This window comes from Strigops habroptila, chromosome 1, assembly GCF_004027225.2.
Source record: "Strigops habroptila isolate Jane chromosome 1, bStrHab1.2.pri, whole genome shotgun sequence".
Classification (NCBI taxonomy): domain Eukaryota; kingdom Metazoa; phylum Chordata; class Aves; order Psittaciformes; family Psittacidae; genus Strigops; species Strigops habroptila.
This window is the reverse complement of record NC_044277.2, coordinates 20102212-20122262: the sequence shown is the minus strand read 5'-3', so window position 1 is coordinate 20122262 and position 20051 is coordinate 20102212. Positions and strand designations below refer to the sequence as shown.

Sequence of the window (20051 nt, the reverse complement as noted above, 5' to 3'; positions counted from 1 at the left end):
ACAACTGGCTGATCCTCAGTCATAAGATATAGCTGGCTATTGGGCTGATGATAAAAATTGGTTCTAGATAATGATGTGCCTATGATAGGAGGCATCTTTATGGTAGTAGTGTCTCCTTTCACTAGTATTATCTCTATTTGACTTTGGGGATAATAATGAAAAAAAGTGTTATGAATTAATATATTTCTGTTTCTTTAAAACTAAGCTCAGAAGATTTTCCTTTTCTTCCTGACATGTTCCCCATTTCAACTTTTCTTATGGTTGATTGTTCTCCTGATGAAATTAATACAACTCTATGATGAGTACAGCTGACATGCTGAGTTTGTGTTCTTGTTTGTAAATTTGACATCATGTCTCATAAAGAATTCATTCCCTTGCTGTCTTTCATGGTCTCCTGTTGTCTTCACTTCATAATTTTGAGGCTTACTTAGTAATTAAGATGTACTGATTCAAAGTAGCTTAGGGTTGTTTTCTGTAATAATTAGTGTTGACATCAAAGCACTAAAGCTTGAAAGTAAGTACGCAATATAGGGGGTCAGTTTTTGAGTCTTTTTTTTCTCTGAGAAGTCACTAATAAGTATTAGAAGGATCTATACAGATGTATACATGTTAAGAAAATAAATATATAATATTTGCATTGGCTTCAGCTGTTCTAGTAGTCTTAAATGTATTATTTGAAGAAACCTTTGGTATAGACTCCCTGTCAGTAGATGCCCATTTCTAAAAGAAGTTAAAATACCTGGTTAAACACTGCCTCTCAAAGATAGAGAGCTTACATGTCTGTCCAGAATGTCTAAATAGAAATAGGTTCACATTTAGGATTCAGTGCATGTGCTGTAAAACCTATGCCCCTGAGACTTCCAGATGCCAGGCAGCCTTATTGGAGCTACTATGGCAGTCATTTTACCAAAATCATAACTTTAGGATGTAAAAAGAGTGCGTATCTGTGGAAAGCTGTATAGAGGGTAAGCTGGCACAAAGTGAACTGCATAATATATCTTCTAATGCTATATACGGTTTTCTTGAAACTATTTATTTCTTCAGTTTAAGCAAGCCTCCTGCAGTGAGTGTAAATAAAATGGTAATGAAAAGAAAAATCTAAAAGAAATAGGTATCATGAGCAAACAAGCCCTCAACCTGTTTCTTAAACATTGCAGCTGTTTCTCACAAATTTTCATAGTGCTCCAATTATGAACTGAGTTCTCTTCCAGAGTGCTGTAAGGCTCTTTTCCAACTGGCTTGTCAGGTTTCATTGTTGCTCTGCTGTTGGCAGCAAGGCAGTTGAATTTGCCTGGACTATTTTCAAACTCTGAAGAAGGAATTTGTTGTGCATGTGCAGATTGGTACCTAGTTGTGCAGCAGCTCCAACATATCATAGAACCATTGCATCTTGTATGCTTGTATGACAGAACTGTGCTTCCTTAGTAGTTACTTTCCAAGGTGACTTATTTTTTCTGAACCAGCAATTTGGGAAACATAGGATCTTTTTTTGCCTTCCAGATAACAGTTAATTCCTGTACATTATATCCAAGAGCTTGTTAACTTTCAGTAGACTAGACTGAGAAGAGAGGTAGGCTCATTCAGGACACCTGACTAGGCTATCTGCTTTTAGTTTATGGGGATATCATCACAGTGTTAGAGAAGACTGAGCTGCTGAAACAAGGACCAGATACAGAATTCTTTGATGGCATTAATAGGTTTTTTCTCCCCTGCATTATGAATAGTTGTTTCCTCTTGAAATGGGTCTCTCATTCAAGAGGAGGCAAGCTGATATTCCTGGTATTAGTTCCAAACTTGAGATGGTAAAGAACTTGCAATGAAGCTGTCAGTTGGAATATTAGGGTGGAGGGATCATGGTAATGGCAGATAAGCGAGGAAGATGTGTGAGGTCAGCACATAAACGTTTGTATGGTCTTTGTGGATATGAATAGGGAAGAAAAAAGAAAAAGGCATATTCTGTAAGAAGGGACTGGACTATTTAGAATAATCATAAAAAAGTAGTAAATTGCTTTGATTATTTACTACTGGGCATGATCCAGAAATACTATCTATCTTACCTATGCTTTCCAAAGTGTGTTTTCCTTTGTGTTCTGCAGAAGGAATTTCTTTTTCCAGGCCTAGGCTCAAAACTTCCTACGGAGAGAAGAGGACAGAAGGAAGAAGAGGAAAAGTGAAAATGCCAGGAGTAGGGTCAAAAGTGTAATTTGGAATAAACTTCTTCCTAAGACAAAGTTTTAAAGACATTTGCACAAGAGAGAAATTGATAGGATATCATGCTTAATTAGTTCCAGTTTTCACTGATCTTAATAAAAAGAGAGTTGCGGGGAACACATGACAAAGGTGTGCAAATCTGAGAAACTTGAATATTAGTATCAACTGGCAATGGTGGACAAGGTCCTCAGTGTAAAATGTCTGTCTGTTTCCCATGATTTCTTAAAAGTACCAGTCCATTTTCTTGGTAATAGCCCAGAGTGTGAGTTTGTGTACTGGATAAAAAGACAGAGGCTATGGTGTGACTTATACAGTCACACTCCAGGTGTCATGTGAGGGTCATGGATGTAAGTGTATGAGATCATGTAGGATGTTCACTGTGTTGTGACTGGAAGCATCTCTTCCAGTGGGAGTCTGGTGAGTGTTGACATCCATTAAGACATTATGGTATTTCTTTTTTTCTTTCATTTTTTTTTTTAGCTCCAACCTTTTGGTTTAATATGCAGTAACTTTCTACAGGAAGTTGACAATTTGTCATACAATCTTTTTGCCATATTGATATGCTTTCAATTTATTCCAAGGAAAGGCATTTATCAAATTATGTTTGGCTAGTAGACTAAGCCTAATTTTGTTTTAGAAAATATAATTTTGAAGAATGTCATTCCTGTAATTAAAATCTTTCCAACAAAACATACTTAAGAGAATACTTCCAGTAAATATTCTTCTATCAATAGTGATGTTAATTTTCAGTTTCAGAAAGACAGCCAGAGCAAAATAGTCATGCTGAAACCCTTTCATCCTTTACATTAGATAATTCTTTCCATTAAGAGTAATATAATTTCTGTTCATCAGTACTACTAATAGTTGAAAACAAGGCTACGTATTTTTTGAGGGTAGACCAGGGCCAATGTTAATAACATCTTCCCCTAAGTAGTATAACTTAAAAATCTCTTGATTTCCCCCCTTTTTTTTTTTTTTTTTTTTTTTTTTTTTTTTAATTCTTAGTGATTGACCCATGTAGACCAGAGAAGTTTCTTTGGTAGCGGTACCTCTAGTCAATCAATGCCCACGTGCTCTCCATGTCATCATTCTTGGCACATTGGTATGCATTGTCATGTGCCCCTCTCCTCTGCAGTTTATTCTCTCACCTGCTTTATGGGATGCAGCAGTCTGCTGTTCAGAATCTGCTTCCAACTGTGTAGCTTCTTTTTTATGTTTTTCTTGGCCATAAGAACTTCAAGGGCTTATGGATGTTCACCATTAACAAGGACAGTTATGCAAGATCATACAAAATCACTCTTAGACCCATATGTAGTGGTCCTATAAATCTGCAGATCTATATATCAGGGCTAGGATTCCATTTGACTAAATGTAGACACCCACAAACTAGGCATCTACACCAAAGCTAATCATCTTTATTTCTTTTGCAGTTGTTGTAGAAAAACAGGCAGTTCTTGAGTACAATTCATGTCAGCCTTAAAGTGGATGTATAAAATAAGTCAGATGAATATAGCGAAGAGTAAATGCTTTAGACATAGAAATCTATAACTATCTGAGATGAATTCTGTGTGTCTCTACTTCTCAGGTAAAGGGCGCCATTTTACTTATTATAATATCTGGTAATTCTCTATGCTCCAGATCAGAAGTCTCTGATGAATTGTGCATAGTGATTTTATCAGTGCTTGTGACTGTCAATTTCCGGTGCAGAAGTGTGATTGCACTACTTAGTCTTTGATTTCTCTTAAGAACTGCAGCATTGAATCTCACAAGTGGGTCAAGGCCTGCTTTCTAGGAGATCTAACAAAAGATCTCCTACGTCTTTTGCGTTTATTTATCTGGTTGCTCCAAGACTTCCCAACCCTTAGCAGTAAGGCTCTTGAGGCCTTTGAGTAGAGCTCTTGGCCTGGCCGCCACTAATTTACATTGTCAGGGCTAAGTGCAAACACCAGTTTGGTCTACAGTTTCCTTATCACTAATGAAGTTTGATACTTTTTTTTCTCCTAGTTAGTGCATTTTTCTATATTTCATATATAAAAAGTAAAGACTGTAGTCATATCCTTTACATAAAGAACAGCTTCTCTTTTTGTTTTTGTAGGACCAGATCCTTAAGACATGTTCCATGTTGAAAGCTGTGAAATCCAGAGGAATAAGTACTTCCAAACAAGAAATGTTGAAATGCATGGTAGGAAGTTTCAAAGCCTGTTATAAGACCTACAAGAAGAAGCTTCCTTTTGCCATCAGTGCTCAAACTGCATTAGTGACTATCCTGAAAAATATTTCTGTGCTTTACATGTTCCAGGCAACTTTGCATTTGTCGCTGCACCAAATGCTAGCATGTCCCTGAAATGTTCAGAGCTGACAGGAATTGCAAAAAACAATTGTTTAAGCACTCATATTATCACCTCCAGGCAATTCTGGCTGTGTAGCTCCTCTTTGGAGTAACCCAGTGTGTGGCAGTGTAGATGGAAAGAATTGCAAACACAGAAAATAACCTACTTAAATGAAAGTTCTTCAGTAGCTGCAGTCCACTTTCCACTTTTTACTGGGGGCCTTGCAGTTAAGAGGAGGGAGGATCAAGTGGCATTGGATGTGCTCTGTTCACTATAGCCTTATGCTGAAAATCAGCTTGGAGGAGGAATATACTCACTCAATTGCATGGCTAAATAATTCGTAATTTTGAGTAATGGCATGTATGCACAAGCATTGGCTCCTGTAGTCAGTATGTAGTATGTATTCGGCATGCAGTAAGTAGTCAGATAGACTCCACAGCTTTAAGAATTTAAAGTTATATGACCTGTCCTTTTTGGCAGGGAGATTTGAATTTGGGGAAAAAAATTAGTTTTACTTGGTTCAAAGCAAGATGATGTGTTTAATTTATTAAAGGAAGAACTTTCCAGTTTAGATAGGTCCTGTCTTAGAAAGGGTGTGGGTCATCCATATATCCTATATGAAGGTTTTGGGCAGCTTAGAACGTCCCAAATGCCTCTGAATGTGTAGAATAGCAAATTCGATTGAGCATCTTATGTCGATACTGTTTGGAAGATAAATGGTTTTGGACATGACTGGGAACTTGGACAACACTTAAGAAAAAGTAGACACATACTATATAGGTTAGATTGAACTTCCTTAATGCCTTTTAAAAGACACTTAATTGCCATATTTCTATGGGGGAAAGCTGTTCTAAGAAGCAAAAAACCCCCCATATTCAAACATTAAATATAATAGGAATGGAAACTGACTGGAATTCTTTTAACTAGATGCTGTTATTCAAGGTTCCCATTGCTACAGGAAGTTGCTGTTGCTGTGGGTTCCTGGATGAAGAAGCAAAAATTTTTTCTCTGCCTATTTGGTTTTGGCTAATGAAAATGAGCAAAACATACTAAACATCAGTAAGCTTACAAAGGTTTCAGTTTAACACCATTTATATAGAAAGGCTAGGTCACTGATGTGATTTTTCTCCCAACCTGGTATGTCCATAGAGCTCACTGACATTAATAAGAGCAGACCTCACCTCACATATGTCCTTTCTTGTATGCAGCTGCACTCCTGAATTCATGAGGCATCTGAATGCTGTTATAACGAGATTAGCTAAGATTGTATCTTGCTTATTATATATTAGTTCCTTTTTCCATGAAAGATGGCTTTGATATTATAGCTTATATAATTTATCAAGAGGCGACATTTTTTCCTGAGTCATTTCTTCTGCACACTCTAAATGCATATATTCTCAATAATAAAGCATCTGCTATTATAGAAGAGAAATACCTAAGAGACCAGCAAGTGCATTCTCTGGTAGTCAGAATGAAAAGTACAGTGATTTTATTACAGAAAGATTATGTTTTAACAATTTTTATCGTAGGAAAACAAAGAAAGAACTCTGTCTTACATGTATTAATCTTAATTTTACAAGATTTCACAAATAATCTACCCAGTCAAGCTTTTAATGTTTATAGAACTTGCACTGAAAAATTTATGTCCAGTAATTTTGTCAGGTCATTCATTGTACGTCAAAAAAGTGTGGGTATTCTAAGCATTACACATCTCACAGAAATGTAAGGTGGTACAGGGCTTCCAGGCAGTCATCCTAGGTATATTTTTACAAGTTTAACTATTTAACTAATAATAGTTTTATTGCATTTAAATAACTTTTCTAGTATTTAGGCCTGTCATTTAGATGACAAAGCAGTGTTAAGGACAAAAATCTCGATGATCTACGAGGGCTTTATAATAGTTTCTATGTCAATTTATTTGAAAGTTATAGCTATGTATTTTAATGGAAAAAAGAATAGAGATAAGAACAAATCAGTCTTTGGGTGGAGATGTTGCCTATTATCTTATAATTTTAATAGTATTTACTGTGAGACACAATTAGGTTAAAAACAAAGTCAAATTTCTACATCTTGACTGAAAAGGAGAGAGGAAAATAGTAGAGGAAGAAGTGGGAGTGCTTTGATGAGGCAAGAGGCTCAACTTTGCATGTGTTCCTTCATGCAGGTTTAGGTTTAGGGCTTTCCATTTGATAAAAATAACAGGTGCTGCAAAATAACAGGATCTTTTAGGATGTAAGTAATTTCTATGTGCTAATGCCTCAGGTATACTGGGATAAATGTGTCTAATCTTGGACACATAGTATGTGGATGCACAATATAGTAATACATGGGTGAGAGGCCTCTTGGAAACCTTTTTAGTAAGCAGAAATCAGTTGCACCAGCAGATGAGCCTGGGACCTATGTTTAAAAACTTAACACAGAAACGGGTCAAGAGATCCTTTTAGTCTCCAAAATCACTGCAAAGGTGAAGAGTGAAAAAGAGAGTATATGACATATCAAAAGAAACATTTGATATTTCTAACCGTATAAAATCAGTCCACTAGATTTGCCTTCCATGAGGCTTGACGAGTCCTGAGTCCTTTCTGTGATAATTTTGGTATTTTCTTGGATATGTAAACAAATAGTTGAGGCTAGGTCAAAATAGTAATTTAAGGTAGTAGGATCCTCCTCATGAAAAATCTGAATGATTCTCTGATCCTATGAATAAGACACTGAGACCTCCTTTATAAGCAGTGGAGGAGAAGTAAGGCGTTTTGGGTGTGGTGAAGGTATGATTTATTTCACATGGAAGTACACATCTAAAACAGGTCAAATAAACCGCACCTTAAAAAGTTCTGTTTCCCTTCACTGACTGTAAAATGAACAGAGACTGATTAATTCAGATGTACAGATCTGTACTATAAATATCCCAAGTTTGAGAAGAAAAATTAGAGGTCTCTGGATTCAGTTATTTCAGAATTGGCTGTAAAATTTCTCTAACAGCATGTAAAAAGTTCCTACCTTACCCCCTGAAAGTAGAGAGAAATTGGGAGTTCTATAATAGGAAAATAGTATCATAGAATCATAGAATACCAGGTTGGAAGGGACCTCAAGGATCATCTGGTCCAACCTTTCTAGGCAAAGCATGACCGAGACTAGATATCCCAGCACTCTGTCCAGCTGAATCTTTAACATTGTCCAACAGTGGGGAAACCCATCAATTCCCTAGGGAGATTATTCCAGTGGCTGATAGCTCATTGTGAAAAGTTTTCCTCTTATGTCCGATTGGAATCTCCCCAGCAGTAACTTGTACCCATTACCCCTTATCTTTTCCATGTAACTCCTTGTAAAAACGGAGTCTCTTTCTTTGTAGCCACCCTTGAAATACTGGAACGCGGTGACAGAGTCTTCTCTAAGCCTTCTTTTCTCTAGGCTGAACAAACCCAGCTCTCTCAGCCTTTTTTTGTGCAGCAGGCTTCCAGTCGTTTGATCATCTTTGTGGCCCTTATGGCCCTTCTCTGGATGTTCTCCAGCCTGTCCACATCTTTTTTGTATAATGTGGACTAAAACTGAGCACAGTATTCCAAGCGTGGCCTGGCAAATGCTGACTAGAGTGGAATGATAATTTCTTTACCTCTGCTGGTGGTGCTCTTGTTGGTGTAACCCAGCATCCTGTTGCATTTTTTTGCCACGGCAGCACATTGTTCACTGTTGTCCAATAACCTATGTCCAAGCAAATAAACAAATAGCCGATGTATTTTATTTTTACTGCATAATGGGAAGTTTTTAAAAACCGTTAGAGCCCACCACTGCTCAACGTTTGCTCATATAAACACCTATAGGATGAACGTATATATGTGCAGCACAGCTGTACTGTAAAGTAAGTTACTATTAAGCTAATATAATTTCTGTCTTTGAGGGTATGCGTATATGCTGGTATTCTGGATATGCAAGTAGCAAGTGAAGATGGGAGCAGTTTTTGGTGACTGGGTATATGCACAGCTGCATTGGGAATGTGTGTATATGGTCAGAACATCTCAGGGGCCTCAACTTTTCAATAACTTATTTTCCTATTTTTAAGAAGTTATTTTCAATGTAGACACACAGGTGAAAGTATATTTTGATGGGAATCCTTGATCTCGACAAACTCATACAAAAATGTATAATTGATATGGAAAAGGCATGAATAGAAATGCTGTCAAAGTCATGATGGGTTTCCTAAAGTACAGATAAAATGCTATGTTCATTGTGGAACAGCAAGGACATACAGCTATACTCCTGGATTCCTTTCTGGTGGCTTCTTTTGGGTTATAAGTGATAGACGTGGTTCTTGCTGAGAATTTTAAAACCTTAAAAAATGACCAGTAATTTGCAGTGGTAGATTTTCCTAATGGTAGATGTCTACATGTAAATATAGCCACTTCAATAAAAGTATACACCTAGAGATAGTCAGGAATCAGTATTAGTGAGAATGATCAGTTTTAACTGTTGTGCCTAGAAAGCCCATTTTATTTCAGTGCTTTGCTTCTAGAATTAGATACCAAATTATACGGAACAAAATCACAAGTTTTTTAGTCAAACTTTGGTTTTGGTACACCAGTTGACACAGGAAATAACTGCTAAGAAAAAACAGTATGGGCTCATGTGCCTTTAGTTCATGCAATTAGAGCTGAGAAGTCATCATTACTGTAATGAGATGAGTTTTCCTCACTTAAGATCCATTTTTAAATAAATTTTAAAACCAGGATTTTTAAACCAGGCGATATGTAGACTAGAACTATTACTATCTTCTGGATATCTCCAAATGTGTATTTATGCAGTAAAGGTTAGATCTTCGTGAGCTCACTGATAATTTCACTCAGTTCCCCTGAAACAGTGTCTTTGGAGGCAGAGGTAAGACATCACTGGAAATTCCATGGCAGAGGTACCTCTTTCAAAATGTTATTAGCTTTCAGAAGAATACTTCTTTTCCCTTTATCAGGATAGCCACACTTTTATCTGTGATATAGTCAAGATGTTAAGGATTATGAGAAAGCAGTTTTGGTGAGAATTCCCATTTTAAAATGTTATCTTCTTTCGAGAATCAAGAAACATAGTTAATACATTTACAGCAGGCCTATTTGTTACTTAGAAAATATGAATGAATTAAAGCTTCAAAATAATGTTAAGTCCCTTTACCACTTTTTATGAAATCAAAGAATATTTAATATGCTACAAGGTGCCTGCAAGATGTAAAAGACTAAGTTCAAAGTGTCTTTTCTAAAAGAAACCCATTATTCTGTATGTTTCCTTCCTTAAAATGAAAATTATTGTGTTTTTTGTTTTTTCTTTCTGTATATGATATGCAAGTATATATATTAGGAGAAAACAAGTGAAAAAAGATCATGTTTCTCATTGTACATAATATCTCTCTGAGGAGATTATATTTTACTTTTCTAAAGCATGTCATAGGTTTTTGTAGCTTAGTTTTATGGGGCTGTATCTTCATGTCCTCCTTAAAGTTTTCTAGGCAAGTGTTAGACCTACTAGTTGTATTTCACCAACTTATTGATGTAGTTCCAGAGGAATAGGTTGAGCAATGTCAAAGAAGGATCTGAAGTAATGGAAATAGAAAAATGTTGTTAGTGGTCTGTAATAAAAAGGGAAGAACTACTTTGGTTTAGTGTTCTTTTAGTCATGAAATGCTATAGAAGAGTCAACATTTTTCCCTGCATTCAATAGTATCAAAATATTATGTAGCATGTAGTAACAAAATATTTTTCATGTAACATGTAGTAACAATGGCGAGGAAAAGAAAGGAGAGAGAGAAATATAATAGTACAAAATGTGTGGGTGTAATTTACAATTTAAAGTACCTACATTAAAAAGAATATTTTATTAAAATACATGACTCATTCTGTATGGGCAGCAGCATTAATTTAGACCTTTTCTTTAAAACTGTTTTTTAAACCTTTCTTCCTACCATGTGTCTGCCATACAGGTCAAATTCTGATTCCATAAAATCTGTATATATATTTCATCAAACCTATATAGATGTATTCCCACTTATAAGGTACCTGTACTTACTAATATTCTTCCTGATATTTAACCAGAAGACATTTTTCTGGGAATTTCAAGCAAAGTTAGTAGGCTTTTTATTATAAAAACTTTCTATATTTGTTATTGTTATCGATATATCATATTTAACAGTTCATTTAACCTTCCTTAAAACATCACCTACTGTACAGCTGAATAGAGCGCCATTGTTTTAAGTATTTTTTTGAAGTGATTAGAATAAATATTAGTTTGTGTTAGAAAAGCAAAGAAACAGGTTCCTTAAGGCAAAACTCTTTCTTTAGATTATGATGAAAAATAATTCCATATTCAAATGCTTTCCTTTCTGAAAATTCTGTTAGAAATACAACACAAGTTGCTTTTTAATTTAATTTACTGTAAGCAATTTTATACGAACAGTTAAAAATGGTGAAGCAGTGATACTTTACACTGTACATAATTTCATGCACACATAGACAAAAATATACCTCCTTCCTCACTGGATTTCATATTCCATATACTCTGCTGTTGAAGTCTTAACTTTTTCTTGGAAGCACTTTGCAAGTCCTGGTAGCAGAGGTTCTGAATTAGATAGGATAATCAGAAGTCTTTACAATTTTACTGTATCTTTTTCTGTCCTTTCTTTCACCTCTCTTTTACTGCACTATCTTGTCTGTCTGATTCTCGCAGGAGACATGGATTACAACTGGTTGGACCATACGGCTTGGCATAGCAGTGAGGCATCCCCAATGTCTTTGGTGAGACATGTGGAGCCTTACCATTTAGTTTCCTTTACATTTCATATTTCCTTTGTTTTATTTACACCTTTGCATGTTTTCTTTTTTGTATCCTTTTTTTTATCCCACACCTATAGGGGACAGTCAAAGGGGAAAAAGAAAAACTAGTGAGCAGGCAGTTTTGTCGGATTCTAACACCTTATCCGAGAGGCAAAAGAAAATGGTGTGCTTTGGCGGCCACTCTTTGGAAGAGGACTTGGAATGGTCTGAGCCTCAGATAAAAGACTCTGGGGTAGATACGTGTAGTAGCACAACTCTAAACGAGGAACATAGCCATAGCGAGAAGGTACTGAGATTATGGAGCCTGCATTTTAACCTGCTCATTTGGTCTTTGTTTGCTCTTTGTCACTCATTAAAATAGTGCATAAAATAAAAGATAAGGTGTTTCTAGAGACAATGTAGCATTTCTTAAGGTGCAGAAAAGAAAAACAAATGAAAAGTCTCTGCATGTTGCAGCTTTTACTGCTTGGCAGCCTAAGAAAAAAATTGACAAGCATAAAGGAGAACCATTGTTCTTATGGTTGCATAATAGCATATCATGGTATTACCTTGAAGTATAAAGCGATCAAAAATAAGGATTCTACTGATTGGCTTATTTGACCTACTATGTTCAAACTCCTGGGGCTGAAATTAAATGAATAGTTTAAACCCCAGGCGAAAAAGGGAGAAAATTGGGTCTCTCTGCCCAGAAAAGTTGTTTTTCTTTTTTCCCTTTCACTGTCATGGTTGTTCTTTTGTTTTGTTGCCATGCCATTTTTGTGCAGCATTGTGCAGAATTAAAGGCTTTGCCATCTGCTTTGGTATTTTTTTATTTTTGCTTTCTGTTTGGTGGAGATTATGATAAATCTTTTTAGAGTTACTAGTTGTAACAGGAGCAGATTTGTCTGTGCCTGCTAATTTTGCATGAAATAGAGCATGAAATAGTATTTTTCTGTGAAAAAGTGCTATGATTACACAAAACAAAATGTTAAAATTTTATTAGTTATGCCAATATACAAGTAAAACTGTGCCCATGTTCCATAGTAATGGAATAGTAACATTCACTGCAACTATGCTTTATATGTGAAGTAATTATTCCAAGAAAGAAACAATACGTTTACATAGAGTAATGACTATATCTGTTAAAGTATTCTATAATTTTTAATATACTACTACTGAGAGAAAGTAAAACACTGAAAGCATGTGTGTATCTTAGAGCAAACTGTCATGTTTGGAATAGTGGAAAAAGAAGAAATGTTTTATATCAATTTTCTGTTTTAAGTTAAACTTTATCAGTATTACTCTTACACTAGTCCTCTACAGCTGTTTTTGTCTGTGTGAAGGTGTGATTTCCATTGTATGTAGGTAACTATGTATAGCTCTTTATATCTGCATAATCAAGATGCAAAGATAATTCTAGATATTTAGAAATTGGATTTAGTAAAATAGATAGTTATTAACTATTAGACATAAACTGTAATGGACTAGATATCCAAATACGTCTCTTCCGGCACAGTTTTCTGTCATTCTATTATTGCATTAAATGTTAGTGTAATCATAATACTTTCATGGCATTTGTGAAATATATCAAGAAATAAAAAGTATTACTGAAATATTTTTCTTTGAAATCGTGTTCACTGTATTTTCCATTAACACCATATGATAGCATCCAGTAACTTGGCAACCATCCAAAGACGGAGACCGTCTCATTGGTCGGATTTTGTTAAATAAACGGCTAAAAGATGGAAGTGTGCCTAGAGACTCGGGAGCAATGCTTGGATTAAAGGTTGGTAAACTAGCTACCTCTATAACAAAAATATTCTCATATTATGCAGGTTAGGCAAACTGATATCTATAATGTCTTATCATTCTCAAAATTACAATATAGGGACATTTTATAATCAATTAACAAGAGTCATTTTACAGGGTCCCTGAAAAGCTCGAAAATTTGTATTCTTCTGACTGACAGATTAGACATGTTTCCACAAGTTTGCTGAGAATGTCTGCTCTGCAAGGTACTTATTGTATCCTTGCTGGGCAAGCCAAGCCCTGCCTGCTTTTTTCAGTATTGAGCATTGCACCAAGGTATAACTTCTGTTACCCAAAAGAGGGAAGAAATGTAAAAAATAAATTATCTCATTTTAGGATCGGGGGGACATCTGGAATCCAATGACATTTCAATCTAGAGCAGAGTCTACCAGTGGAAGAGCCTAAAGCCAGAAAGTTCCCTTCCCTCCCCCCGATTGTTTGATTTGCTACATTTTAAATACATAAGACCGAAAATGTTTTAATATTTATTGTATATTATCACAAAGTAATGTGTTTGCATCTTTTTCATGATGCAGTACTCTTTGAATATTATGAAGTTATTTCTAGCTCATATCTTGATCTCATTTTTGTATGATATCGTTTGTAGTTCCAGCAATACTAGCACAAGAATGAGAATGAATTATACACAGTAAAAGAAATAAGCATGTATTTATTTTGAATCAACATCCTTGTTGTGAGAAATTATTAAGAAGTTTGATTAATTCTCTATTCTCTATTTAGGATAACACTGACTTCACTTTGGGTACACAGATTCAGATCTATTCATACTAAATAGGGATTAAATAAAGGTAGTTACTTATACTAACATGCTTTGGAATTTTTTTTATTTAATTGACAAATGATTTTATTTTGAGGTCAGTGAAGAAGCCTCTTGAGCATCACTCTTGGAATGCGTGTAATTGTCATGATGTCTGAAAATGCAAGAGAAAAGACTAATAGTTCCACTACAAAATACTTTTTGTTTAAACTTCTATATTTAAAACTCTAAAATCTTCTCTTAAAAAGTTGAACTCTTCAGTGACATTCATGAACTACTTTTTAATCTCAATAGACATCTGAAGAGAGTGATTTTCAGCAGTTATTCCTGACCTAAATTTTCAAATATTTGCATTACTAAAAGTAACCTAAGCTGGATTTAGTATTACAAATTTAAAATTGCAATATGAAGGCTGTTAAGAAACTCTTAAGATTTTGAATACTATGCAGTTATAATGGATTCTGATATGTGAATCTCCTGATTCTAAGATAAATTTTAAGGTCAAATCTGTTGAAGTTTCCTCTAGAGGAATCTTCAGTATGACAAGTATTTTCATCTGACTTGCAGCCAATGTGAATTTGATTCACTGAGGTGTTCAATGCTTGGTGTGAACATCATAAGTTTGGTTACATTATAGTATATCTGTTCTTAGTTTAAAAGTATTGAAGTAAGCAGTTTCATAACCAACAGCTTACTTTTTTTGGGTAGTAATTTATAATAAAGAAATACTATACATATATTTGGTAAGTCTAAAAGCTTTAGCGTTCTGCATTTGCATTGTGTTTAAATTACGCAAGTAGCCAGAATAGATAGAAACATAACTTGTCATAGCCAATATTCTGTGGTGGGGTTTTTTCAAGTTTATATGTAGCCTGGGCTACCTGAAAACCAAGAAAATAACTCAATTCTTCTTTCTGTTGCCAGAATATTGAAGTAATTTAAAGTAATTTTCATTCTATGAAAATACTTCCTCTTTGAAACAGGTAGTAGGAGGAAAGATGACTGAATCAGGTCGACTCTGCGCGTTTATCACCAAAGTTAAAAAAGGAAGCTTAGCTGATACAGTAGGGCATCTTAGACCAGGTATGTATCTACTATAGTTCTATACTGCTGAGTTGCTTTTCTGAAGGTGATAACGAGTGAGTTTAATTAGCTATGAAATTGTGTTGAAAATGTATGATGAGCTACTGCAGAATTCAACCTGACATTTAGTTACTAGATTATTGACATTACTTCTTTTGTCAAATAGATAAATTCTCACATTGTTCAGAATCATATTTTAGCATTTTTAGTCATGTTTTTATACCGAAAATAATATTCCACTAATGTTTTGTCCAGTAGTTTTGTGGTCCATATTTTATTTAGAGCAAACTAAGCTATCACAATTGTGTGAGCAGAACGAGCTCAACTAAGAAACTGCTTCTATCTCAACATGCAAACCATGAATTACTAGATTGGAGAAAGTGTCAGAAATATTAACTATTAACATAAGAACTAGCTGAACTTTAAATATTTAACTTGTAGAGTTAAAAGGATCTTCAAAATAGTAAGTTGATGAGATGTGCTGTTTTAGAGAGCTGCATTTCCTAAGGAGCATGTTGGGATTTTAGTAAACCACAGCTGCCAAAGTGAGTAAGAGCTATATCTTACTCAACAGGCACTCACTCAATAACATCACCTACTAGTGGTATTGTTTCACTGAACTTTACGTATTTGAAGCTGAGCTGCTGAAAACCTTTTATACTCAGGATTTTCCTGTATAAAGGACTCCAGACTTGTCTACAAAACAGGTTTCACAGTTCAGAAAACTTGTGAGTAGAATGGCCTAAATTGTCATTGTTAGTACAGTGCACAGCAGACTTCCTAAGAAGAGTGTTATTACTGAAATTATAGGTGATGAAGTATTAGAATGGAATGGAAGGCTACTACAAGGAGCCACCTTTGAGGAGGTGTATAACATCATTTTAGAATCCAAACCTGAGCCACAAGTAGAGCTTGTTGTTTCAAGACCAATAGGGTAAGTAATTTTATAAGTTTTTGTATTAAATATGATAAAAATGTTGCTAAATTTCACTTTTAGGGCAAAGCATATCAAACAGATTTATAAAAAAATGTAAACAGTAAAACTGTGTGCAAAATTCTGTAAACCAAAAGCATAGCTAGAATCATAGATCATAACAGTAATTAAAAAGAGCTGGTGTGAAATTCTGTGTTCTCTAAGAAAGTTCCAGGCATTGTCTGCCAATATGGTCAAAAATAAGTTCCTTTCTGAGGTTGTTTATTTGGTGATCAAGCCAACATTTGCTCTGATATTGTTATGCTCTTTATTGTTGCAATTCTTGACCCTAGATTTTTATATCTCCATTCCCATTTTTATATAATATATATAAAATTATGTATGTTTAGTCTATGAACTGGTGCTGAACTCAATTTATTGAGAGTATGCAATGTAGAATTTGCACAAAATACAGTATGCTAATGACAGAATCAATATGCTTTGGAAATTCTTGAATCCACGTTCTCACCATCTTCATCTATGAAATCTATGAAATTATTGCAGGTTATATAATACAGAACATATCTGAATAAATAGCTAGCACTCTGCAGGACTTTTTCTTTGGTGCTTTACATTGCCCCGTTTTCTTAACTTTCAGACCTATTTCTCAAAATCTTGCTTAGCAATAGTTGCTTTGTTATATTAGACTGTGAATACTTCCCCTTCTTCATCTGTTCTTTTTCTTCCAAGTTCCTACAGCCTGCAGCCACATCCATCCATTTTTTACTTCTCCATTGGAAGTTCCATAGCTGATCACACCAGGGCTGTGAAGAGGGGGATGCTTATCACTGAATTTGAAGATGCTTACAGTTGTTAAGAATTTTCTCTTTTCCCCCACCGAATTTGTTATGATGTATATGGCACAACTGGACAGGGTGCTAGGTAATATCATCTAGGCTTCCTTTTCCATGTGAGGTTGGACCAAGATGGTCTTTCAAGATCCCTTAGAACCTGGGCTGTTCTATGATTCTATGATTATATATTAATAAATATATTTATTAGATGCACACAATAAATATATTTATTAGATGCACGCAATTATCTTACCTTTTTACGAGAAAGCATTGGCAATATTACAACTAAAAATTAAGAAGTATAAAAATTCTAGAACTATATAATATGAGGACAGAATTTCAGTGAGGATATTTGTTGGTTCAGCTATAATAGATACTTAACATGTTCGACACATCCAGAACTTAATGTGTAGGAACTTAATTTGGTTTGAAAATTTTAAACAAACTTGATAATGACAAAACCTGCTTTATCTTGTCAGTGAGATGAGAGGTTATCTCCTACATACATATTGAATCACAACCCCTTTAGTGTACAGCCTGTATCGTCTGTCCTATCATTAAAAACCTCTGCATAACTTGGAAGTTAGGTATATAGGTGTAATGGTAATGCTAAAGGACAGACTACATTACTAGAAGAATATTGTCTCAGAAAAAGAGGTTTCAAATTCATTTCATAAGGTGTAAGATCTTTCATGGTTTCTCTCAAATAGAAGTTTATAGCAGAAGTTTCAAGGAACTGCTCACGTCTTGAAAATATTCAATTTATTTTCTCCTTCTGCATTTTTTTCAATGTGCAAACCTCCTGTATTCTTTCTTGTGTTTTTATATTTGCTGTCTGTTGCTTACCTTCCTTATCATCATGTCTTCTGTTATGTTACCATGTGCTCCACTTGCTGTCACTAGAGCAGCTCATCTAAAATTCCTTAAAGAAAGTGAAGTGGGCTCTCAAGATGCCTTCTTCAGTATTAACTGCTTGCCACGTAGTCTGAAGAACTGAACCAGATCAGGGCTAAACAAGTTTTTCTGTGTACTTTATTCACAGTGCCTTTTTGCAGTAGATGTAAGAGAGGGTTTTCACCTCCAAAAAGCAAGTTACAAATCTAAATGGGTTTATAACCGTAGTCTCAGTGAAGAATGCTTTCTGCAAGTTGGTAAGGTTTTAGATTCTTGTTAGATGTATGTAACTCTTTGGATTTTGATATTGACATAACTTCAGGTTGTTGGTTTTTTGTTGGTTTTTTTTTTTTTTTTTAAGTGATATTTGAGCTGATGAACTGGAAATTCTGTAGTATCTTCTCAGTTTAGATTTCAGGTCATAATTAAGTGGACTATAGAAATTAATACCTTATGCTTGCCCAAGGAAATATAACACCATAGGTTTGTGTTCTGCCCCAGGGAATAAAGTTTCAGTGTCTTTAAATCATTGAAAGTTCAGATTTACCAGATGTCAGGGGTGGTAATTATTTCAACTAGAATAATTGATGCCCACTTGAAGGATTTCACTTTTGCATTGAGAAATATCCTATTACTTATAAAGAGAGTCTCTCAATGGTTGCATAGCAACATGCTAACTCATGCCAGAAATCTTCTGACAGCTACTGGCAATTAACTTAGTTGACAAAGTGAACCTATTGTCACATCCTGATACTCTGAATACAAAACCAAATTTCAGTAAACATGATTAGTTCTTAGTTAGTTAGTTCTTAATTAGTTCTTCATTTCGTTATGGGCTGACTGCTATGACTAGCTGAGCTGATAAAGGAAGATAAAATGGAAAGCTCCTTAAGAGAAATTATCATACCATTTTGGCTTGCAATTTATCCCTTTTTCCATCTTAAAATAAAACTTGATGGCCAAGTTGTTACTCTGTGTGAACTGGCTGTCTCTTATACACAGGAACTTACCTATTTTCTGCTTTTCTAATTTTCAGAAATAATTTTAAAATGCATGTTATTTTCATAGTTACTACTGTTTTGAATTGGAAGGAATGATACAATCTGCTTGCAATGGAACATGTCTTAAAAAGTGAAGAGATGCCTAAAATTTCTTCTGCTTCTCCTACACCTGTTTATCTCAGTGGTAGTTCCTTGTAAGAAATACCAGTCATACTACCATGAAGTACTGGGGTATGCATGCTTTAGGAACATAAATTATAGTGTTCAAAGCCTTCAGGTTTACTGTTTCAGCTATCTATAGAAAGTTCATATTCAATTTGTTCACAATGATCCGTATTTTCAAGGTTTTCTTCTCAAATTCACACAATAGAAATAGTTTTCTGAAATTAGAAGTTAGGTCAAGGAGCATATTTCTGAGTAAGGTAATAGGCAAGTACTGGGTCCCTTTATAAATTCTGCATGCATCAAATATGCAAATTAATATTTACTTCTTCAATAACTGTTGTAATTTTCTGACAAGTTTTGCTTACTGATGCTTTCTGATTCGTTTGAGTTATTGGATGCTATGCATCAATTCTCTTGGAAAGGTTCCTCAATCTGCTTAGTACAGCTAACTTTCTAGCCAGTTTTGAAAAATGTTTAGAAACAGTATATCAAAAACGAACTAGATAAGTTTTATTTATATATAATACAGATGCTTTTCTTTCTTTTTTTTTTTTTTTTTTTTCCCCATTGTATGAAACAGTAGATATCATAGGAAGCATTTTTAACTTCTTCCTTTTCATATACCTTTCTGGTAGTTTGACCTTGACTGGCCCACCCAGCCACTCTTTCCTTTCTCCTCCTCAGCAGGACAGGGGGAGAAAATAAGACAGGAAAGCTCATGGGTCAAGATAAGGATGAGGAGATCACTCAGCAACTACCAGCATGGGCAAAACAGACTCGACTTGGGGAAGATTAATTTAATTTATTAGGAGTTAATAAGAGAATAGGATAGTGAGAAATAAAACAAAACTAAACCTGCCTTCCCTTTACCTCCCTTCTTTCCAGGCTCAAATTCACTCCTTTCTTCCTGGCGCTTCTACCTCCCTGCTCCACCAAGGAGTGCAGGGGAATGGGGCACGGGGCTTGCAGTCAGTCATTTTCCCCCTCCTTCTTCTCTGACCTTGGTGTCTGCAGGGATGTTTCTTTCATGGTTTTATTTTTTCCCACTCTACTCTCTCACAGCTGCTGCACAACTCTTTTTTTAACCCTTTCGTGAATATGTTATCACAGAGGCAACACCACCTTTACTGATGGGCTCAGTCATTCCCTGCAGTGGGTCCATTGGAGCCGGCTGTACTGGGCTGTGTGCAGCACGGAGCAGCCCCAGCCTCCCTTCACAGAGGCC

At 35.3% G+C, this 20051-nt stretch overlaps 1 protein-coding gene across 18 annotated transcripts in view; it reads left to right on the top strand.

Annotated features, from left to right (window-relative positions):
* RIMS2 (regulating synaptic membrane exocytosis 2) overlaps positions 1-20051 on the top strand; it is a 451752-nt gene that overhangs the window by 224627 nt on the left and 207074 nt on the right. For 10 of the 18 annotated variants that reach the window (XM_030495423.1, XM_030495280.1, XM_030495298.1 and 7 more), the window contains 4 exons: positions 11428-11636; positions 12996-13115; positions 14900-14999; positions 15810-15933. In XM_030495423.1, the coding sequence (XP_030351283.1) occupies positions 11428-11636; positions 12996-13115; positions 14900-14999; positions 15810-15933 (553 nt within the window). Of the gene's footprint in view, positions 1-11243; positions 11312-11427; positions 11637-12995; positions 13116-14899; positions 15000-15809; positions 15934-20051 lie in introns of all 18 variants that reach the window. The other 8 variants (XM_030495413.1, XM_030495336.1, XM_030495434.1 and 5 more) reach the window with 1 other exon arrangement.